Genomic DNA, 24,865 nt, shown 5'->3' with positions numbered 1-24,865 from the left:
GTAATTGCAGTTTTTTTTCATTCCATTTTGTTAATTACATCCCCTTGGCAAGAATGTTTCACAGGTGGTATTGTGTTTATTGCAGCATTTCAGAACATATGTAATATGTAGTTGTTTCACTTTGGGATATATGAAAATTAATGTAGTAGGTTCAGGTTTTGTCAGTTCCATCCATGTATTCATTCTAAAGTTTCCCACTAGTTTTTTATTTAATGCTTTTAGACTGACAGATAATCGTTACCTAGATCTATTATTTCATTAGGGTTGCAAAATGGTAATAATCTTTTTTTCTGCATTTCTTATGTGGAATTCCATAGAGAAGGACTTTTTCCATGTCAACTATTTGAGATTCAGTTTGTGACAGAAAAGGTAGGATAAGTGCTTGATTCTTTATCAGTTTTCAGAATGTGATGATTCTTTGGCATCTTTCCAAGAGGGTCAATGTGATTCTAATAAATCAATGAAGTCATTGATTTTTAACATAGTTAATGTGTATCAATCAGTTACTGTTGTTATGATTTTTGAATGCTAGATTTGTCCTATGTATGACCAGTTAGCCTTTAAATTGACTCCTATTTTGGACACTGCTTCTATTATCTTTGCTTTGCTTTCATTCTTGCTTTTTGGTACAATCAACATGTGCTAGGCTATCTTGTACATCTCTTGTCCCAGACTTGGAATCAGCCTTGATCTCCAAGAGTAGCCCCAGTAACTTTTATTTTGAAATATTTAGAGATCATAGTCTGGAGAATTGGAGTGTGCAATAAGTTTGTTATTGTTGTAGGCATTTTCAGTAGACAGACTTTTTTTTTTGAGTTGGAGTCTCACTGTCACCCAGGCTGGAGTGCAGTGGCACACTCATGGCCACCGCAGCCTCGACTTGCAGGGCTCAGTTGATCCTTCCGTCTCAGCCTTACAAGTGGCTGGAACTACAGGCATGTGCCACCATGTCTGGCTAATTTTTTTTATTTATTGTAGCTATGAGATCTCGCCATGTTGCCCAGGCTGGTCTTGAACCCTTGGGCTCAGGCAATTCTTTCACCTCGGCCTCCCAAAGTACTGGAATTATGGACATGAGCCACTGTGCCTGGCCTAGACTTTTTTAATGAAAAAAAAAAAAAACGCACCGAGTTCATTCTGATATTTCTAAATTCAAATATAGAATCGCAGAGTTTTTATTTAATTTTATTGGGTTTTATATTTGTATTTCTTTTCTCTTAAGAGTGAAAAATTTGGTTCCCAAATATATGTTTACATGCTTTATACTAATTATAAGTTCATAAATATTCAGAAATAATACCAATGTCATTATTGACTGTATGAGTACTGAATCAACTTAAGGTGTTTTTGACCCCCCCCCCCCCTTGGATTAATATGTCTCCTTAGGAATGTAAAGTCAAATCATTTCTTTACTGTGACAGACACCTAAACTGCCATTACGGCGTTTTTGGTTGGTTTTTTTTTTGGCGGGGGCGGTGGGCAGCGGTTCCTATCAAAGAAGCTTAACAGAACAGTGGTAAGTTTTACTCTACAAACTCTTGAAGACTCACCTGAATTAACTATTTTCACTCACGATATGTGCATAAGAAGTCCTAAACCAAAGAATATTGTTTCACTGGACGGAAGAGGTTTGCAAAACCACCGACTGAAACCGCTCACCTTCCATCTCTGGCCCGGTTAGGCAACTGTTTGCAACACAGGCTGTGTGTTGGGATAGCCAGCAGGGAGAGGGCTCTCCCTGCGCTCCAGGAACTCACAGTCCAGGGCCAGAGACCAAGGCACCAACAGCATATCACTAAACAATGGCAGTAGCGCCACGCTGAAGACAGGAGAGCGCTGTTACGAGAACCCCCAGAGGATTCTATGTCAAACGGACAGGTAGACGGCTCCAGCCGACCCGCCCACGTCAGGTGCAGGATTTGCGCAACAGAGCGCGGAAGCCTCAATGACGAATTCTTTTTTATTGCTTTATGCCCCTGACTCATACCGGGACAGGTCAGAGGTTGAGGAGGGATGATTGCCAGTGAGAGCTTCCAACGCAAAGAAACAGCCTGCTTGGGCCAGAGAGGGATGTGAGAGGCAGGACAGGACCGCGGGCAGGAGAACCGGCTCACCAGATCTGCAGAGGTGCCGCTGCACCCGGAGCTTAAGTGCCAGGCGGGGCCTCTCGGGCGCCAGATAGGAGGCGGTGCTCCGCCGGCCCTGCCCACTGCAGACAGGTTATCTGGGGCCTCAAGGTGCGTGGCGTCAAGCCGCCTGCGCCGCGCTGATTGGCTCTCCCAGAGAGCCCCGCCCCCTCAGCCGTAGACGAGCCGGCTTCCGCGTCGCCGCCATCTTTGTTGATGTGTCAGCCCCGCGGGGGTCTGGGGAAGCCGCGGCCGAGAAAGCGAAGGGTCTGCTCTGTGCCTCACCGCCGTCTACCCCTTCCCGCTCCTTGTCTGCCGGCCCCCACTATGGAGAAGTGTGCCCCTGAGCCAGAGCTCCAGCGGCCTCGTTAGGGCGTGGCCCGAGGCTTGGCGAGGTGGGGTGAGTGCCCGAGGGGCGCGCGGGGCGGACGCGGGAGGCGCGGTGTCGGCGCGGTGGGGTTGCCGAGCTCTCGCGCTCCCGAGCGGTCCCGCAGGTACCGGGACGGGGCGGGCAGCCTCGCTGCTTGGCTTCTCTGAGTGCGCGGAGGAAGGGGAGGGCTAGGGGACGGGTCTCGGAGCCCTTTCCTCTCCCTGCTCAAGCCTTCGGGTCTCGGGACGCCAGGGGAGGAGGAGGTGGCAGAGACGGGTCAGTGGAGGTCATGGAGGCTGTGCCTCGAGAGTGACAGAATTTAAGCCGATTGCCTGGGCTAGCTGCCTGTGTGAACTGTCGTTAGCCCCACCTGTTCGAGAGTCTTTCATAGAGTCTATCGCCTATTGCGCTTTTCGTCTCCAAGTTGTGTGTGTTTTATGTTTATCGTTGTGGCGACTTGTTACCCCCTTTCAAACACTTCCATTACTGTGATTTTAAGTTCCTTAGAAATGATTTTTGGTGGTTGCGGATAAGAGATACTATTCTTTGTTTGTCTGTTGTCTTTCTTCCAAGGACATCAAGGCATTTTATATACCTTGGCTGGGAAGGAAGAGGTTTCAAATTTGTTTTTATCAAACCCGTGAAATTGTAAAACCCCTTTCCACATGTACCCAAGGCAGGAATCCTGGGGGAACAACAGAGCAGGTGTAATTATTGCACCGCTGCTAACAGTTTGACAACTTGGCTACTACTCATATCTTGATTTTGTTTAGAGGAAAGAGGCCTGGAATTTGGATTAGAATCTCGCTTTCACTTGATAATCTTGTTACCTATGGGAAGAGAGTATAATAAAAACATGCAGTACAGTCTCAGGTACTCAGCAGTTTTCTCTGCCTGTGTGTTATGCTCCGTTGATGCTCAGCCTTTTTATTTCTTCCGAAGCGATAGGCCGGGACAATGCTCAGTAAATCAGGTGAACAATACTTCAAGAGGAGTTCTGGTAGCCATTCAAAAAAAACCCTCGACTATTAAGTATGCTAGTTGTGGGTGTGGTGTTCCCAGTTACTAACTACACCTTCATATTTTCAGAGTGTTGGTCTTGGAGGAAAGAGTAAGATTCAAGAGATGTTGATAATGAAACTGAACTGCCTCTGTGTATAAAGTACACTGTTCCCCCTGCAGCTACTTTTCAAATCTTTTCTTATCCACCATTGCACAAAAAAAGTGATGATTGGCCTGATTCTTTTCTTCCTTTCTTTTTGATCTTTTGATGTTGTTCTAAATTGAGTGAAGATGTCAGATAGTCCACAGATCTTACAGTATTAAGAATTAAAACTCCTTTTTACAGTATAATAGGCAAGCATGTATAATTACTGAAGAATCTCTCTGGAGATGCGTGAATTTTGCTTCTAAATCAGAAGACCTGCATTTAAACGGTGGAGCATCCATAGAGTGTCATTGGCATTTCAAAGTCTTGTTTATTGCTATCAGAAAAGAGTGACTAGTGTACAGCCTTCATCCATAAACTAAGGAGTGTACTTTTGAAGCTGTACAATGACAGTATAGCTGATGATGACTGCTTAGTATATTCGGTTTAGAAACATCTATTTCTGGCTTTTCTGACATTATGGATTGAAGATAAAACTGTGCATACACTTTTTAGGGAAGAGATGATATGTTGAAGCCTGAAGCAACTTTATTTAGAGGTTTAGAAAATTATCTTTCTCCTTGAAGAACGAGGAGTAATCTGCACTAGTTTCCCAAATTCATCCAACAGTTTCATGTTAAAGTAAGAATCCTTAACTTGAAATTTTAAAAAAATTTTAATAAAACTTGGGTTTTTCTTTTATCTCTTATCTCTACCTGGCTAATGCCAGGTCTTGAATTTCTCATAAACATGTCACTGAGCTTACAGTACTACAAATGTTATATTTAGTATTTATTTTAGGGACAGCATTGGGACCTTAGAGTATTTAAATTTACAGTTGACCTAATTTTATATTGTTTCAAACTTCTCCTTTGAACTTCCTTAGCTACTGAGACTTAATTTATTTGGGCTAAGAAGTAAACAAAAGGAAAAATATTGGGGTAAAGGAAATAAGCACATTGGCAATCAACTCCAGCACAGTTTTGACTGAGTGTATTTCTTTTTAACATTCGTCTGTCATTAAGACACATGAACTGATAGTTTACTGCAGGGTTGATTATGAAGTAAGTGCTAATAAGTAATTAAAAAAAATAAACTATATCATACCAAATTAACCAAACCCAGGCCAAAGGTGAACTCAAAATTTAAACATTAACCAAAACACTTTAATGTAAGGCAGACTTACAACTTATCTTTAAAAAGTTCTTTTTGAGTTATTAGCCATCTTTTTTGAAAAGGGAACTATAGGTCAAAAAAATTTGTTTTCCTTCTTTCAGTTTTCAGATTTGGAGAAAAAATTACCTGAAAATACTTTTAATGTTTTCTTAGGCTCGTTAAAGTGCAGATGGTGAGCTCTATATAAGTAGCTTCAGATTAAGATTTGTACATTAATAACTTTTTGCCTTAATAGTTAAAAAATTTAGAGATATTTAAGATTGCATGGATCTAAGATAACAAACTGATATGACATATATGGTATAACTTGATAATGTGACCTATATTATGACCATGGGCCGTCTTTTTTCCTGGAATCTTGATGAACGATAATTTCTCTTTCTCCTATTATTCTATCACAGATTTGGTACTGTTTTTTGGAGCAGCGGTCCTGCTGCATCTTTTGTTCTGAGTGTTTTTGAAAAACGTGTGTGTGCCTGTGAGAGAAAGAGAAATAGATAATGCACATACCATAAAATTCACCCTGCTCTCAGTCTTGGGTGTAAAGATAAACAACCCCCCACAGGATTACTTGACCTTAGCCTTATATAACACACATTTCAAATTGGTGAATTAAAGGCAACTTTTTAATTCTAATGCTATCTAGTACTAAAAGGAAGCTCAATGTATTAAAGTTAAATTTTACCCAAAAGCTTAATTAGTACATGACTCCTTTAAAAATTATTTCTCCCTTTTTCGTAGAATTAGAGTTCTTTAGAATAGTCATCTGTTTTTATTTTTTAAAAACAGAATTTGATCTACATAAATTCACCTTACATGAAACTTCATTGTCAAATATTTTCATCGTGTGAAGCAAAGTTTTTGTTTCTTACACAGATTCTTTGCCATCCTATTATTTTATTGTTCTATTTTTAAAAAGCTTTGTCCAGGAAAGTGTTTATCTTTTAAAGTTAATATCTATCAAAAATCAGTTATTTGGGGGTTGTTAGTATTGGACCCATGCGGATGCTTTTTTGATTTGATTTTTGCTTCTGACTTCAGTTGCCATGCCAGAATCTTGTTAGAGCCAGTCAGAAAGATAAGTTATTCTTTTGTTTATGTTTCTTTCACATCGATTTGGAAAATATGCAAAAAACTTTCTGACTTGCTTACTTTTCCTACCAGTAAACCATTATGTTGAAGAACTGGAGTGGTCTCTTGAGCTCAGCTTGCTTGTTTTAATGATTATTACTTGAGAAATATACAGCTGATATTATTTAGTATTCGAATGGTAATACTGTGATTATAATTTGTAGATTTGTAGCTTATTATAAATAGTGTTTGTGTTGAACTAAGCAAGTTTTTTATTAGGCTTAAAACACTTGTTTAGCTTCTGATGGAGCACTGGCAGATCTAAAATTAAAATACTATAATGTTAAATAACATATAATTTACAATGCTTTAGTGTTTATTGGCAACAGAACATGAAGAGTGAAATGAATAATGTTTGTTTTATTCACTGCTGTGTTCCCAACACCTAGAACAGTGCCTGTACTTAATAGATGCTCAGTACATCTATTGAATGAATTGATTAACATCTGGTTTGGAAATGTATTTCTAAATTGGTACCTTTGTATGAGGCTTGATAACCTGTTATCAAATATCTGTGGGTTGGATTCATTTGTATTTGTAGTTTATTGAAGAAACCTAGGATTTTTGTTGTTTAAAATGCTAATTAGTGGAAAAATAGGAAATAGTACCAAAAACTGTTAAAAACAGTGTTTGCATTTACATGGCTCTTGCATGGTAATAATTTTATAGAAATGTGAGTTTTTTCATTAAGAAATAAAATCAAGAGTGGATAATGGTTGATCTTAAGGCAAATAAAAATTGTTTCTTGACCGGTTGCCTACAGCTGATGAGCTCCAGTAAGAGCGAAACCAGTTCTCACCCGCTGAAACAATTTTGAAGTGTGAATTGGTCCTGTAGTACTGTGTCAGAAACAGAAACAACTCAGGGGGGAAAGGTGCTTAAATTAAGACGAATTTTGTGACTGTGCTGTTTTATTTTTTTTAGTTGGAGTGTCACTCTTGTCGCCCAGACTGGAGTGCAGCGGCACACTCATGGCCAACGTAGCCTCAGCCTGCTGGGCTGAAGTGATCCTTCTGCCTCAGCCTTCCAAGTAGCTGGAACTGACTGTGCTATTTTACATACAGTATTTCTTCTAATGAGTAAGAGTTGCTGAAAAGAAAATTGTTACTTTTTACCTCAGAAAAGCAACATATATTAGACTTTGTATTTACTATATAGATAAATGTAAATTTGCTTTGGACAAGCACTTTTAAATTAAAACAATCTTGTAAACAAACGTCCAGTTTTACGTCCTCCTCCTTTAGTCTACTACTGGTCTATTCTATTCACACTAGCTTTGATGACAACTTTTCCCTCTTCCTCCCCCAAAGAAAAAACTTGGACAACAACCAAATGGTCTACATCAGCATTGCCAACCAGAGGCCTACAGGAGGACTCAGCTGACTGTTTTTTTCCCCTGGTTAATCTTGGAAATAATCACGTTCATTGCCTTTTTTTTTTTCTTTTCCATCTGCTTCCACTCTTGTGCAGTTATTTAATCCTTGGTGATGACTTTGTTACATACATACACATAGATCTTTGTTTATCCCTTTTCTTTTCCTTTGGCCTCCAAACAGTATTAATTTGAGCATCAGAAAATGAAGTTTGCAAGCTAGATGGTAGTTAGATGCCAATTACATGATATTTAAAACGTCATGGACCTATATTACTAAGAGAAGCTATATAGAAAGTACTTGTCTTTTGAGGTTAGTTTAACTCTTCCTGAATTTACAGGAGGATGATATGTGAAACATGTAGATTCTAAGTTTAGGAAACTTAGTAAGCAGTTTTTCATCTATGTGAATATAGAGCAAGATGTGAGACAGATTTTTGTTCTGTATTATCTTGCTCATTACAAGTCTTCTTACAACTTGTTTCCCACTAAATGCTGTTGGTTCCCTGATCATTGTGTAAACCCAGTGGGTTCCACCGTCATTAAAGAACCATGGAACAGCATTTGCAAAAATAAGTGTAAATGTAATAGAGAATATATTTGTTAGATCTATTTATTATTACTACTGTATTGCTTAAGACTTAAGAAGTTTGATTCATTTCAGAGTGAGGTTCCTTTTTGTTGCAAATGCAAAGATCATTTAAAAGGTTGAAGACTGCCACGTCAAAAAATGTCATCACAAAGGCTCTGACTGTGTGCTTGTTGAATATAAATGCAGTGTCTTTTCATTTACCTGAGAGGTTTTGTACTTGCAGTGAGGGAAAATTGGGAGTACTATGTGACATTAGAATCAGTCCTCTAAACATAATTAAGCTTTAGGTAGACCAAAGGGAAGAACTTTCTAGATGAGGACAAAGCCATGGAAATGTTACTATGTGAATTTTGGGGGAGAATCTTGAGTAGACTGGTTACATTAGTGAAGTAAAGTCAAACACTAGGATTTTAGGAATATGTTGAGAGATGAGATTGGAAAAGTAGTACAGCTGGTTTACTGAGGAATCTCAAGTCTGGGTTTTATTATTTTTCTTTAATGAGTCTCCAATTACACAGTGTAAAACACCCCTACATCCCCATCTCCTCTACTTTCCTCTGAAGTGCACTTCCTTTGTGTTGTTTTTTGAGATAGGGTCACTCAGGCTGGAGTGCAGTGGTACCATTATAGCTCACGCAGCCTTGAACTCCTGGGCTCAAGGGATCCTCTTGCCTCAGCTTCTTGAGTAGCTGGGACTACAGGGGTGCACCACCACGCCCAGCTAAATTTTTTTTTTTGGTAGAGACTGGATTTCTCTATGATGCCCAGACTGGTCTTGAACTCCTGGATGCAAGCAATCCTACCTTAGCCTCCTAAATTGCTGAGATTAAAGGTATGAGCCAACAAATTGTCCTGAAGAGCGGTACCTTAATAATGTCTTGGTTCTAAGTCATTAAGACAAGTTCTAGTCATTAAAAAAAAAAGTCACGCCGGGCTCGGTGGCTCAGTTTATAATCCCAGTGCTTTGGGAGGCCGAGGTGAGTGGATTGCCTGAGCCCGCGGGTTCAAGACCCACCTGGGCAACCTGGTGAGACCTCATCTCTACAATAAATTAAAAAAAAAAAATTTAGCCGGGCATGGTATACCTGTAGTTACAGCTACTTGGAAGGCTGAGGCGGAAGGATTGCCAGAGCTCAGCAGGTCGAGGCTGTGGTGGCCGAGAGTGGCCACTGCACTCTAGTATGGATGACAGAGTGAGACTGCAACTCAAAAAAAAGAAAAAAGTCACAAACTCATTCTTCCTAAAGAAAAATTGAAGCTTCTAGTTTCCAGCTGCTTGGCTTGAAGAAGTATAATATGTCTCCAAGACACACTCCCTCTCCTTTTTCTAGCTAGCCTCTGTGGAGTTGGGAGAAGCAGAGGCAGAACTCTCATTACCTGTGTCTCTAAAAGAGAGAAGTGGTGGCGTTGGCTTCACTCTAGTTTGCCTGTTTGCATTTGATGGTGGTCTCTGTGGAGGTAGTGCATAAGGATTTTGTAAGGGCAGTGTTGTTCCCTGGCCCCTTTTGCCACTGAAGATCTACTTTGTAAGGCAGTTCCTCTTTGGCAGAGCCAGTGTAGGACACACTTCATCCTCTTCTCTGGTTTGGGTGATCTCTCACTTGCCATGGGGCTGTCCCATTCCTGGACTGTCCCAAGTGACCTGCCCTTCCCTTAACATTCTTGCCCCTTCTCTTGGAGTTTCAGGAAGGAGGGCAAGAGGGAGGAATGGAGAGAGATTGAGAAACTGACAGTTTAAGTGTTCTAGGTATCAAGCCGTCAGAGGCCTTGGTTGAAGTGTGGGTAGGGAACAGTAGCTATAGAAATGCAGGAGACATGAAATTGTTAAAAGAATATGAGGCAAAGGGGAGGAAGGAGTCAGATGACTAAGAAAAATTGTACTATTTACAGAATAGAAAAAATTATGATTTAGGACTTGGCCATTTTGAGTTTGAGGTTATGGTGGAAACTCCTGTGGAAATGCCTGTATTCAGGTGGAGAATTTAGTATAGAGGCAAACAGACACAGAGTGAGGAAGAGGAGATAGGTAATTCAATATCTGTAATTTTGGGGTACAGGACTGAAAATTATGTAGGCATCGACTATGAGTTGCTGCTTCAAGTTATCCAAGTATATGGATTTTAGGAGGGAAAAGACTTGAGGACTGAATCCTGGGGAATAGAAAAGCTTTCTGTTGACAAATCATGGCACATAGACAGAAACCATAAAGTCGTCAATAAATTTTCTTCTCACTGGCTCCATGCTGGGATGTCACAATACCTTTGCAGACTTATTCTCTTTTAAATTGATTATGTATCTTTGGTCAGGTCTGGGTTCAACTTTTGTTGGTATAGCCTTTAACTAGTTATGATGTTTAAAAACACTTCTTTAATTTGTTTTTAGATTGATTTCTAGATTGATACAATTTTAAATTCAGCAACACGTTCATGAGTTGTATCTTAAAGTGAGTTACTTTGGGTAAGATAATGTAGGTGGCAGTACCTTGTTTGAGAATTATTTTACTTTGTCCTAGATTTTGGAATACAGAATACTTATTAGGTCTTTTATTTGCCTACTGTCTAAATAATAGTGTGGACTTTGGTGTGGTTATAAAATATATGCAGCAAGATAATGATAATTTCTGTTTGGTTGTTTGGAAATATATGTTATACAGATAGGTAGTTTAGAGTATTAGGGTCAAATGGCTTATATTAGTTGATGCTCCAAAATGCAATCTAAACTAAAAGGCAGGATATTTAACAAACAAACTGGTCTTCTTTTTCTTTTTTACAATCATTCATCCCATTTTCTGCATTCCTAGAATAATATTTCTCAAATATTACTGTTATTATTTGTGTGCTTATAGGCTTTAATTTAACAAATACTTGAGAACCTATTATGTGCTAGAAACGCTACAGTGTAATTAAGTATACAAGTCTACTATGATTTGTTATGCTTTGTCCTTAATAAAACTCATTTTTGCTTTAGTATTCTGACCTGTGTTCTCTCACCTTCCTCCTCTGATTACCACCTCCTTCATAGCCTGATGCAATCATGCATATTTCTGTTATTTAAAAATTTAATCATTATACATTTTTTTCATTAGTGGAATTATTACTCTTCACCTGGAATTATTGCTTTTCTAGTTACTATCAGAGGTATGATCTACCTAGTTTTTAATCTCATATGACTTTGGTAGCTCATCTACTTTGCATATGCTTTCTTGATACCTGACAAAAGAAGTTGATAATTGTTTTTTATCAAGGCTGCAGAAGTATTTTACATATATGTGTCTCGGGATAATTTTCATAAAATAGTTAGAATAGAAACCTTCATAAACAATGTTTAAATGTATTCTGGCTGGGCACAGTACCTCATGCTGTAATCCAGCACTTTGAGAGGCTGAGGTGGGAGAAGGCCAGGAGTTCAAGATCAGCCTGGACAACATAATGAGACCTTGTCTCTACAAAAAATAAAAAAATTAGCTGGGCATTGTGGTGTGATCCTATAGTGCTATATCTTCGGGTGGCTGAGGTGGGAGATTACTTGAACCCTGGAGTTCAAGGCTGCATGCCCAGCTAAGTTTTTGTTTTATTGTAGAGATAAGGTTTTGCCAAGTTGTCTTGAACCCCTGGGCTTAGGCAGTCCCCTCACCTCCACCTCCCAAAGTACTGGGATTACAGGCGTGAGTTACCATGCCCAGCCTCCTGTATTCTCTTATAAATTCGTGAGATAGTCTTTTTTTCCTCACGGAGCTGAAGGAATTTTAAACATTCTTGGCACTCATCTTCCAGTTACTAGCATTATTTCTTAACCTAACATTTTATGGGCATGATTGGGAAATGCCAGACTGCAAATGAAATTAATTAGCAAAGTTGTCTGACTGAAGTGAAGAAATAAAGACATTGAGACTTTTAAGTGAACCTAACTAATTGTAGTCACCCTGGGTTGACTTTCCTAGTCTTTTTTTCTTTTTTGTTTTCAAGGAAAGGCTTTCAAAAGAATCTATAGTGGTAAAATTCGTGGTCTTAGTTATTTCACATCAGCATGTGTGTACAAATATGTATAAGGTCTTAGTTTTAAAAATTTGTTAATTTTGATGTTTCAATTTCTTAGATGTAAAACGAAGATCTGGAGCAGATTTGAAGAAGTACAAAGTGAAGTGCAAAGTCAGCATGTCAGAGACAGAGAACATAGCCTCCATTTCCTTTGATAAAAATATTGGGAAAACATCTGAATTAAAGGAACATTCATGCAACTCGTTTTCTGGTGATGAAAGCAGATTAGAAAATGAGTCCAAACTATTGTCATTAAACTTTGATAAAACTTTATGTCAGCCTGATGAGCATAGTAATCAAATTGAAGCCCAGGAAAATTATATTCTAGATCATGGTGGAGATAAAGATTCTTCTGCTAAAACTGACACATGCTCAGAAAATTCTGAACAAATAGCTAATTTTCCTAGTGGAGATTTTGCAAAGCAAGTTTCAAAAACAAGTGAAACAGAACAGACAGTAACACAAATATTGGCGGAATTAAGGACATCTACATTTACAGAAGCAGCTAATCAAAAGACTTATTCAGAAAGTCCCTATGATACAGACTGCACCAAGAAACTTATTTCAAAGATAAAGAATGTTTCGGCATCCGATGATTTGTTGGAAGAAATAGAATCTGAGCTCTTATCTACAGAGTTTGTAGAAGAACACCGAGTACCGAATGGAATGAATAAGGGAGAACATGCATTAGTTCTGTTTGAAAAGTGTGTGCAAGATAAGTATTTGCAGCAGGAACATACTATAAAAAAGTAAGTTTTTTATTCCTTCAGGTTATTTTTCTCACAAAGATTAGAGATTGAATTCTTTGATGGAAATTACCATCTTTTATTTCTCAAATAGAACCATGCATGTAGGAGTTGAGCAATAGATGTGTATATAGTGAATAACTGAGCAAATGTCAAGTGTCTCTGGTTATTTAATATCTAAGTCTAACAGAATAAATATGTTAAATAATGTTAATTATTTAAAGATCTAGAAATTTTTATGAAGACAACTCAAATTGTTGTCAAAACTAACAAATTTAAAAGGAAATTAAAAGTCATAAAATTTTAAAACCTTAAAAAAATTCTGATTCTAAATTCATTGGTTTAAAAAAATTAAAATTTAGGACAGGCGCAGTGGCTCAAGTCTGTGATCCCAACACTTTGGGAGGCAGAGGCAAGAGGATTGCCTGAGCCCAGGTGTTTGATACCAGCTGGGGCAACTTGGCAAGACCTCGTCTCTACAGTCAATCAAAAAATTAGCCAGGTGTGGTGGTGCATGCCTGTGGTTCCAGCTACTTGGAAGACTGAGGTGGAAAGATCGCCTGAACCCCACAGGTCGAGGCTGGGTGGCTGTGTCACTATACTCTAACCTGGGCGATAGTGAGACTGAAAAACAAAGAAAAAAATAATAAAATGAGTCCAAACTATTGTCCTTAAACCTTGATAAAACTTTATGTCAGCCTAATGAGTGTGGTAATCAAATTCGTTTATTTATCCAGTGACCCTTAATCTCTTAGTGTCCAAGGTCCCCCCTTTTCTATTTTTTAAAATTATGATAAATGCACATAACATAAAATTTACCATCTTAAGCATTTCTAAGTGTACAGTTCAGTAGTGTTAATTATATTCATATTGTTGTGCAACCAATCTGCAGAATCTACAAATCTATACCCACTAAACAGTAACTCCCTATTCCCCACCTACCCGTAGCCTCTGGCAACCATCGTTCTACTTCCTGTTTCTAAATGAGTTTGACTGCTCTTAATACCTCATGTAGTTAGTACTTGTCTGTTTGTGACTGATTTATTTCACTTATCATAATGTCTTCAAGGTTTAGATCTATGTTGTAACGTGTCAGAATTTTATTTTTTAATGACTGAATATTTCATTGTGTGTATATATATTATATACATACACATACACACCATTCTGTTTATCTTTTTGTCCATCAGTGGACATCTGGGCTCCTCTGTCTTTTGGCTATTGTGAATATGGGTGCAGTGAACATGGATGTACAAATATTTCTTCAAGATTCCAGTGCCATTTTTAATACTACCCCAAAACTAATACCTGCTTCTCCTACTCATATGCTTACTGAAATGCTGCTGTTATATAAATAAACTGTATGTTTTTATACTTGGACCATGAATGCTACTGCTATTCTTGCTTTATTTATTTATTTATTTATTTATTTATTGAGTTGGGATCTCAGTCTTCACCCAAGCTGGAGGGCAGTGGCACGCTCCTGGCCTTGACCTGCTGTGCTTAGGCAGTCCTTCCACCTCAGCCTTCCAAGTAGTATTCTTACTTTTTGTAGGACGACTTCCTCATTTTCCTGCATTGCCTATTCTTTTAGACCTTCCCCTGAGATTTGCTGTTACCTCTTCCACTTTCCTTAGATTTTGACACTTACCACTTTCATACCTCTCTTGCAAATTATAAGGTGTTATACACTTAATAATAACAATAGCCACAAACATATGCTGTTAGTTATGTGCCTGGCACATTACATATGAGGGGAGACCCCCTTCCCAAAAATGGAATTTTTTTTGGAGGGTAGGCTTCTTGTAGAACAGGCTTCTTCTGCTAGTTAAGTGTTCTAGGAACCTATCAGTATCAGTATACCAGCTAACGTTGTGAGAGGCTGTGTTCGCCTTCAGTGATTTTTTTTTTTTTTTTTTAAGATTCTGTCAATGCATTTGCCATTTTGTGATGGGTGATTTACAGGTGCACTTGCCCACACTGTGCTGAGTGTATAGCAGTTTTTGACCAAAGATGACATGACCCCAGTGCTCCACCTTCTCTATTCACCTGATCTCTCCCTGAGTGACTTTTTTTTAATGTTTCTCTGGATGAAAAAAGTCCTCAGAGGGAAACATTGTGATGTGGAATAGGTGAAACAAAAAACAGCAGAAGCACTAAAAGACATCAAAATTGACAAGTTCAAAAATTGTTCTGAGCAATGGAAAAAACATCTTGATAGGTGAAGTGCATCAAACGGAGAGTACTTTGAAGGTGACGGAAGCTTAAACTTGTAAGAATAAATACACAATTTTTTATGAATAAATTCTGGGTTTTTGGGGTCCCCCTTATATATTAACTCATGGAATCTTCAACTCTTTGTGGCATGTACTATTATTATTCTCATTTTACAGATGAGGTACCTGAATCATAGCGAGATTACTTGTTCAAGGTCACATGTTAATAATTACAAAATTAAAATCTGAGGTTTATTAGTCGGGCTTCAGAAGTTTTTAAAACATGGTTATCAGAAATGAACTAGTTACAAGTTGTTAAATTTATCTAAAAACATTAGGAATACAATAGAAAGTGGACTTGTCTTTTTTGCTTCATCCTGTCAGAACACTAGCAGCATGGGCAAGTGGGATAAGCATAATTCTGATAGATGCCTGGTTGGCAGATTCCTATTGCCATTTTCTAATTCTTTCACACTGGCCAAATCAGTATCTGAGTAAAAGATTTTTTCATCTGAATGAGGGGGACTGTATGTACCTATGGAACTAGTTTGTGGACATTAAGGCATTATATAAATGTCGGATGTTATTTTAAATCTAGGTTAATCTTTTGTTTTATCTCTCTCTCTCTCTCTCTCTCTCTCTATATATATATATATATATATATAAATATTTTTATATAAATATATATATATAAATATTTTTAATTCCAAATGAAATTTCAAGTGTACAGTTGTGGTATTGTTAACTGTCATCTCCATAAGGTACATTAGATCCCCAGAACTTATTCATCTTATAACTGAAAGTTTATACCCTTTGGTTACTATCTGTCCATTTCTTCTATCCTCTCCCATGGCAACTCCCATTCTCTCTGTTTCTGGTCCCCTATTTTCTAGCACAATTATTATTGTCCAAGGTCTTAGCCAGAATTCTTTATTAAGAACAGTTTTCTGTGTATAGGATGTACAGATGCCATATTAGAGTAACAATTTGAATGTTTAGTGCTCTTCACTTCCCTTAATTGTTCACTTGTGAACTATAGCCAGGATTCTTATGTCTCAAATAGTTTTCTATAACAAACTGAGTATGTACCTTAATCGTATGAATAATCTAAATTAAGCTTCTGTGCCATAAATGACTTGAGTAAACGTATATGCATTTGCCTTTTTTTCTAAACATTTGTATGATTGCTTCCTCCCTGTAGTCCTGGACTGAACTGTCACCTCCTCAGAGAGGCTTAATTATTTAAAATTGTCCTCTTGTCCTTCTTTATTTTTCTTAATAGTACTTAATCACCACCTGACATTTTATTATGCATCTAGCATGTATTTTATTTTCTTCCCTAGAATGTAAGCTCCATGAGAGCAGGGACTGTTTGCTGACATATTCCCTGACTTGTAATAGTAAGGTATCTAGTAAGCATCAGTTGGGTGAAATGAATTATCTTCAAAGTGGAAGATGGAAAGGCCTGGGCTTTGAAATTAGTCCTGGATCCAAGACAAAATTCAACTGCTAATTAGCCATATAATTTGCAACAAGTTTTAGGCTTCAGTTTTGTTTTGCCTTTTTAAAATTCATAAAACAGAAGTAATAATACTTCTAGAGACTTATTTTGAATATCAAACAAAATAATGCAGTTTTTTTTTAAAGCTAAACTTAGCCAATAGTGAGTGTGTAATAAAAGGTAGTAGCTATTGCTATGAATTCTGATATATTAGCAGTTAGTCTTTCTTAGATGTCTTACATTTCTGAGTACTTGGCAGGCAATTTTTAAAGATTTTATTTCTGTTTTTCTCAGGGACTCAAAATTAAATTTCGACTTAAACTTTTGTTGTTTTACATTGACTACACATTATAACTGTTAGAAAATCATTAAACTACTTTTGAAATCTAAAACAAGATTTCTCAGCACTATTGCCATTTTGGGCCAGATTATTTTTTGTTGTTATTGGGGCTATCTTGTACATTGTAGGATGTTTAGCAGAATCCCTGGCTTCTACCAACACAATGCCAATAGCATAACCCCTACCACTATTATGACAATGAAAAATGTCTCCAGAGAAATACCTGGAGGGCCAAAGTTGCCCTTGATTGAAAATTGCTTATCTGAAGGGTACAAATGCTGAAAGGATGTGGTACATAATTGAGATGCCCACAGGCATACATTTAGAAGAGTGTTGTTTTCCTTATCTGATTATATTTTACTTGATTTGAAATATACACATTTCTAGGAAAAGTTAATAGCCTAATTGGTCAGATAATCTTTTTGAAAGAACCATGTTTCATTAAAAAGAATTACTTAGGAATGTTAATTTATTATAATCATAGGTATCTAGACCCTAATCTATAAACAAATTATATTCCACATGTCATTTCCCTCCATTTTAAACTATGTTTTACTTATACTACCCTTTTTATATTTAGGTTAATTAAAGAAAATAAGAAGCATCAAGAGCTCATTTTAGACATTTGTTCAGAAAAAGACAATTTAAGAGAAGAACTAAAAAAAAGAACAGAAACAGAGAAGCAACATATGAGCACAATTAAACAGGTAAAAAGACAAAAATCTTTAAAGACCCTACTTCAATTTATAAAATAAATATATTCCTGAAATATTGTGTACAAATTGAAATTCTGTAAGATAAATCATATTTTAAATGAAGAGACTTGGTATTTAAAGCATTCTCTTTTATGAAGTAGGAATCATAGCCTGACTTATTTTCTTTTATGTAAATTTATTTTTATGATATGTGTGACTGGTCTGCTATATGTAATAGAGACTATTCTATTATGTTCAAAATAATTGAAAAGATTATTTGACTTGACAGTCAACTAGACTGTTTTTGCCAACAGGGATGAAGCAATAGACACAAGTTTATATCTGGCATTAAAATATATTAAGTTTATAGTATAGTATGGTTTCATTCTCAGTATTTTTGTAAACTAGCATTCATACTTCAGATTGTATCTGGATGGCTTCCTTAGCCTGTTCTTTTCTTGCTTTTTTTTTTTTAATGAACTCTGATGCATGGATCAACTAAGTGAATATTCAGACCAGTAACAAAACTGCTTTTTATCTTTCTGAGCTGCTTTTTCTTTTATGTACAGGATTAGAAGCCTTCTAGCTTTACAAGTGTTTCCTCCTGTCTCATCTTTCACAGAAAACTGTATAATGAAAAGAACAGTAAACAACTGGGCCTGGTTGTGGTGACTCACACCTGTAATCCCAGCACTTTGGGAGGTGGAGGTAGGAAATCACTTGAGACCAGGAGTTCAAGACTGGCCTGGGCAACATAGTGAGACCTCGTCTCTGTATGAATTAAAAAATTAGCCAGGGATAGTGGCCTGGGTCGGTAGTCCCAGCTACTCAGGAGGCTGAGGAAGGAGGATCTTGAGCCCAGGAGTTAAAGGCTGCAGTGAGCTATGATCTAGCTAGCCATTGTACTCCAGCCTGGGCAACAGAGCCAGACCTTGTCTCTTAAAAAAAAATAAAAAATTGGTAACGTTAAAATAAAAAATCAAACCAAGTTTCACTTGCTTATTCCCTTGAGGATATCTTAGTGCAATTTTACATCATTAGAAGGTGACTGTATTTGTAGAATTATATGTATTTAATCCTGATTTTTATGTGCTCTAGGCCCACCACATGTAAACCAAACTTTGAGTGTTAAAGTGTGATGGAGTCTTAACAATAGACTGAATCCATATTTTAGTAGTCAGATCACTGCTGATAACCAAAAACTTCAGAATGAACTGATGGGGATGGAATCAGAGTTCTTCCATTTATGAGCTGATTAGTAGTTGTGCTTTCTTTTTAAAGAGACAAATTTACCTTCTTTTGCTAGCATATAAAGAACTTTATACTTCTAAGTAGAAAAGCAGTATGGCAAGATTTTCTTAATCTTGACTCTAGATTTGCACTGTTCAGTATGGCAGCCACCAGCCACATATATTGAGCACTTCAAAGGTGACTAGTCCAAGTTGAGAGGTGCTGTAAGCGTAAAATACACACTTAGTTTAGAAGACTCAGTACAAAAAGAACATATAAAACAGCTCATTTTTTTCCTGTTGAGTGTGTATTAAAATGATAATATTTTGGATATATTTGCTTCAGTAAACTATTTCTTTTTCTTTTTCTTTTTTTTTGAGTTGAAGTTTCACTCTGTCACCTAGGCTTGAGTGTAGTGGCTCACTCATGGCCATTCCAGCATCGACCTGCTGGGCTCCAGTGATCCTTCTGCCTCAGCCTTCCAAGTAGCTGTAACTATAGGTGCACACTAACATGCCTGGCTAATATTCTTTTTTTTTATCATAGAGAAGAGGTCTCGCCAAGTTGCCGGGGCTGCTCTCGAACCCCTGGGCTCAGGCAATCCACTTGGATCGGCCTCCCAAAGTGCTGAGATTACAGGCTGAGCCGTAGAGCCCAGCCAGTAAACTATTTCACCTGTTTCTTAAAGTGTGATGACTAGAAAATTTAAATTATACGTGTGACTTGTATTTTTATTGGACAGTGTTGCTCTAGATTATTTTGTCACAAGGAAAATTAGCATACATATACTATAAACTAAGGTTTAGATCTTTTTTTAACAGGTGTATTAAGATATAATTCACTTATCATACAGTCCACTCATTTCAAGTGTACAGTTAATTCAATGACTTTTGGTTATGCAGCCCTCACCACAAATTTAGAACATTGTATCACCCCAAAAAGAAACCCTGCACTCAGTAGTATTTCTCATTGCCCTCCAACTCTGTCCTTGCAAAAGAAAATCTTTCTTTTTTCTCAGTCTAGCTAAAGTTTGTCAATTTTTAAAATCTTTTCAGAGAGCCAATTTTTGGTTTTACTGATTGTCTGTTTTTCAGTTCTCTATTTCATTAGTTTCCTTTCTACTTTTTAATTTGCTTTCTTCTTTCGGCTTTAGGTTTAATTTGTTCTTTGGAAGCACCTTCAGACGGAAGTTTAGGTTATTGATTTGTTAATCATTTCTTCTTTCTTTTTTTTTTGAGTTGGAGTTTCACTCTGTTGCCCAGACTGGAGTGCAGTGGCCACTTCCGGCCACCGCAGCCTCTACCTGCTGGGGCTCTGGCAATCCTTCCGCCTCAGCCTTCCAAGTAGCTGGAATTACAGGCATGCGTTACCACGCCCAGTTGATTTTTTGATTTATTGTAGAGATGAGGTCTCGCTGCCTAGGCGGGTCTTGAACCCGTGGGCTCAGGCAATCCACTCACCTCAGCCTCCCAAAGGCGCAGGATTACAGGCTGAGCCACCGAGCCCGACTTTTTTCTTCTTTCTTAATATAGATGTTTATAGTTAAAAATTTCCCTCTAAGCATTGCTTTAGATGCTTCCCTTAAGTTTTGGTATATTTTGTCTTCATTTTCATTGATTACTTAGTACTTTCTAATTTTCCTTGTGTTGGTTATTTAGAAGTGTGTGTTTAACCCTTACAAATTTGTGAACTTCCCAAATTTCTTTCTGTTATTGAGTTCTAATTTCACTCCACTGCGGTTAGAGAGCATACTTCATATGTTTTAATTTTTTATATTTATTTTTAATATTTATTTATTTATTTTTGAATTGGAGGCTCACTCTGTCGCCTGCTGGAGTGCAGTGGCATGCTTACCGCCACCTCAGCCTTGACCTGCTGGGCTCTGGCAATCCTTCCGCCTCAGCCTTCCAAGTAGCCGGAACTACGGCATGCACTACCACTCCTGGATAATTTTTGATTTATTGTAGAGACGAGATTTTGCCAAGGTGCCTGGTTGTCTCGAACCCGCAGGCTCAAGCAATCCACTCGCCTCAGCCTCCCAAAGTGCTGGGATTACAAACTGAGCTACCGAGCGCAGCCAATTTTTTAGATTTATTGAGATTTGTTTATAACCTAGCATATGATCCATCCTGGGGAATATTCCATGTGTATTTTATGGAAATGTATCTATTGCTTTTGCTGGATGGAACGTTGTATAGATGTATTAGATTCAGTTGTTTTAAAGTCTTAAGTCTCCTGTTACCTTGTTAATCATCTGCCTAATTCTATCTATTATTGAAAGCAGGGTATTGAAGTCCCCTGCTATTATTGACTTGTCTATTTCCTCCTTCATTTCTGTCTGTTTTGGTGCTATGTTATTAGATGCATACATATTTATAACTATTAGATCTTTCTCATGGATTGATCTTTTTATTTTTACGAAATGTTCTTCATTTCTGCTAACATTTTAAACTTTAATCTGTTTTGTATATTAGTATAGCTCCAGTTCCTTATGATTGTTGTTTGCACGATGTATCTTTTTCCATCCTTTAACTTTCAATCTGTTTGTATTTTTGAACCTGAAGTGCCTCCTATAGACAGCATATAGTTGAATCTTGCTTTTTAAAAAATTTTCTGTCAATTTCCACCTTTGATATGGTTATTTAATCTACTTTTCATTTAATATTATTACTGATAGTTGGATTTATGTTTGCCATTTTACCTTTTGTTTTCTGTATGTCTCATGTCTTTGTTCCCCTATTCTTCCTTCACTATTTTCTTTTGCATTGAGTATTTTTTAATATAACACTTAAATTTCTTTCATATTTTCACAATACAGTAGTTTCTCCTTATCCAAGGGGAATATACTCTAAGACTGCTAGTGAATGCCTAAAATTTGCAATAGTACCAAACCTGATTGCCATCAATTAGAACATATTTCTGTTCATGTCTTCTACCTATAAATATAACAACTTTTTCATCTTAATTAAGAACTTATTGTGCACTGTGGCCATAACTTTTGCAGTTTGAGGTGTGACAGCAAAACTAGCATGGATTTCTTTTTCTTCCTCTACTTCACAGAGAGAAGATCCCTTCTTACTGTAGATATTAGCAACCTCAGCATGTGATTTTTTTTTTCTTTCCTTACTAAGTCAAGAACTTTTACCTTTTCAGTTAAAGGATGCACTTGATGACCTCTCTTTGGCATGTACAAATTGCCAACCCCACTAGTCTTATACTTTGGGGCCATTTGTAAGTCAAATAAGGATTGCTTGAATACAAGCACTGCCAAACTGCAACAATCTGAAGTCTAAGTGACAGTACTAAGTGGCTACTAAGTATATATGCAGATAGCATGTACAATGTGGATACACTGGGCAAGGGATGATTAACAACCTAGGTGAGTCAGAGTCCCAGCACAAGATTTCATCATGCTACTCAGAGTGATGTGCAGTGTAAAACTCATGAATTGTTTATTTCTGGAAATTTTCATTTAATCTTTTTGGATCATGATTGAACATGGCTACCTGAAACTGTAGAAAGCAAAACCATGAATAAGGGAATACTACTGTATTTCTTTGAGTTATTTTGCAGTGACTACTAGGGCTTGCCATATATACCTTATCAGAATCTCTTTAGATTTATGCTAACTTAATTCCACTGAGATGCAGAAACATTGCTAACAGTTTTTATTTCTATAGTTGATGTAAGTTCATGGTATCTGTTATGCTTATTTACATTGTTTATATTTAAGGTATTTATGATCTATTTGGTATTGCTATAAAAATAATCTGGGAATAATTTTCTTTACAGTTAGAATCAAGAATAGAGGAACTTAATAAAGAAGTTAAAACTTCCAAAGATAAACTAATAGCTCAAGACAGTGCAGCTAAAAATGCAATTCAGCAATTACACAAAGAGATGGCCCAACGGATGGAGCAGGTATTTCTCACATCATTATCATTAGTAGCTTGATACTCTGGTCACACTTGTTTATTAAAATTAACTAACCATGTTAGACTACTTTGGACATCAGTGGTGTATTAAGAATAGGTAATTTTGTGTATATAAAAATTAGCCATTAAAATATTAAAGCAGTATACAAATACTTGCAAATTTATAAATTAAGAAGGTATATGGAATAAAAAATCAGAATCCTTATTTATCTCTACTTCTTCTTGTCCTGCCTCCAATCCCTTTATATCTCATTCCTTGTTCCATAACTAATTGTTGGTATTTTGGTTATGTATCTTACCACATATGCTTTGCGTACATATTCATATACTTTTTCCCCTACATAATAGGCTTTGGTAATCTTTTTGAGTTGATACATATGTTCTCAGAAGAGGTCATTTTAAGCAATGCTTTTGTATTGTTACTTTGCTGAACTCTTTAAGGATGAGATCTTTGTCACCTTCATTTCTGTATCTACTAAACCTAGCACAATGCCTGACTAACAATTAGTCCTCACAGTGAATTGAATCAGGAAAGTTTAGCTCACTGTTTATACTGGGTGCCACAAAGCCCATTCTTTCTACCCTGAAACTAGTATCATTTTCTACCTTTATTTCTGTGATTCTTCACAGCATGCTGACCCTTAGCATTAGAAATATTATATTTAAAATTCCTACCATCAATTCTCAACTCTTTGTATTAATTGAAGCAAAATATAGAACCTAGACCTTAAGAAGCTATTGGTATTAGTGAACCCAAAGATAGCTGATCATTAATGAGCTTTAAAAAAAAAAATTTCTCTGGAGCTTATTACATAGTTAAGATTAAAAAAAAAAAAACTAGTTGATGTATTATGATGTCAATTCAGACATTAGAATACATTTTCTTTGAAACATTTTTCCTCTTCTCAAAGGTAACCAGTTTCCTGTGTATCCTTCTAAAAATGTCACATAGACAATCTTGTATATGTTCCCTTTCTTCCTCCTCTGCCTTTTTAAAAATAAATTACAATATAGTATACTCATTATGTGTGTTTCCTCCCTAATGATGAAGAGTGTAGATGATGTTAATAACAATAGCTAATATATTGAGTTTTAGCTATATGCCAGATCATTTCAAAATATTTTATGAGTGTGAATTTGTTTAATCTTCATAACGATCCTAAGAGGTGGGCGTTATATTAAAGTAGATATTGGAAGACTGTTCCACTTAATTATTTGTAGCACTACCTCATTCCTTTTTCCCCCTTGACTTTTCCCCTCAACTTTTTGAGAATTTTCAAGCCTGTAGAAAAGGTGAAAGAATAGTAAAATGAATACCTGTTTACCCTTCAGCTAGGGTCACCAGACCTAGTAAGTTTTGTTTAAATGTAGATTTCCAGTATGTGTTTACCCATGCTCATGCATACACATCTGCACCTTCAATTTAGTTCTCCAGGTTGAAGTTTCCTTAGTTTTTAGACCAGATAGGTAGAATCAATTTGAACCCTTAAACTTACAAGAGGGTAGAGATATATTATAAATTCTCAGAAACTCTATAACATTTTCCCCACCCAAACTCTCCATGGCCTAATATTGGTAAATGTCACAATGAAGGTTTCAGCCCTGGTATACCATTCTGAGTTTCTGCTTTGTCTTAGATTTTTTAGCCCTGGGAATTTCCCATGCTTTCTTGTGCGTTCAATTGTATGTTAAAAGAACTTTGTTTTATTTTATCTAAAATTTTTGGTGTATTGAATGAGGACGGTTTATCTGCCATACTTTGAGAAGCAGAACTTCATATCTTTATCTTAATTTTAGCTGACTTTTGCATCCTGTTGATTGATTACTCATGTTTCCAAGTTAGTGATAAACAACTTAAACTGATCAAATCCGAAGACCTTAACTGGCTCCTTTTCCTTTTTCTTTGGCACAAATGGGCTGCCTTTTTTGTAATAGTTTAAGTAACTGTTTATATTACCTTGTTTAATATTCCCAATGACTTTATATAGGGAGGTGTTGCCATTAGTCGGGACAGGACCTGGAAATGTGAATTTTTTTTTTTTTTTGAGTTGGAATCTCACTCTGTCGCCCAGGTTGGAGTGCAGTGGCATGCTCATAGCCACTGTAGCCTCGACCTGCTGGGCTCAGGAGATCCTTCTGCTTCAGCCTACCAAGTAGCTGGAACTACAGGCACCCGCCACCATGCCCGGCTAATTTTTTGATTTATTGTAGCGATGAGGTCTTGCCAAGTTTCCCAGCTGCTCTCGAACCT

General features: G+C 37.1%; 1 protein-coding gene across 1 annotated transcript in view; it reads left to right on the top strand.

Moving 5' to 3' along the window:
• Nucleotides 1-2,317: 2,317 nt before the first annotated feature.
• Nucleotides 2,318-24,865, top strand: part of CCDC186 (coiled-coil domain containing 186) — a 49,359-nt gene continuing 26,811 nt past the window's right edge. The window contains exons 1-4 of the mRNA XM_008052554.2: nt 2,318-2,526; nt 12,010-12,700; nt 17,335-17,461; nt 22,472-22,600. Of these exons, the coding sequence (XP_008050745.1) occupies nt 12,069-12,700; nt 17,335-17,461; nt 22,472-22,600 (888 nt within the window). The 5' untranslated portion in view covers nt 2,318-2,526; nt 12,010-12,068. The remainder of the gene's footprint in view (nt 2,527-12,009; nt 12,701-17,334; nt 17,462-22,471; nt 22,601-24,865) is intronic.

This window comes from Carlito syrichta, unplaced genomic scaffold, assembly GCF_000164805.1.
Source record: "Carlito syrichta isolate Samal-C Ts95f unplaced genomic scaffold, Tarsius_syrichta-2.0.1 Scaffold281088, whole genome shotgun sequence".
Lineage (NCBI taxonomy): Eukaryota > Metazoa > Chordata > Mammalia > Primates > Tarsiidae > Carlito > Carlito syrichta.
Note: the sequence above shows the minus strand (reverse complement) of the source record. Positions and strands in the feature narration are given on the sequence as shown.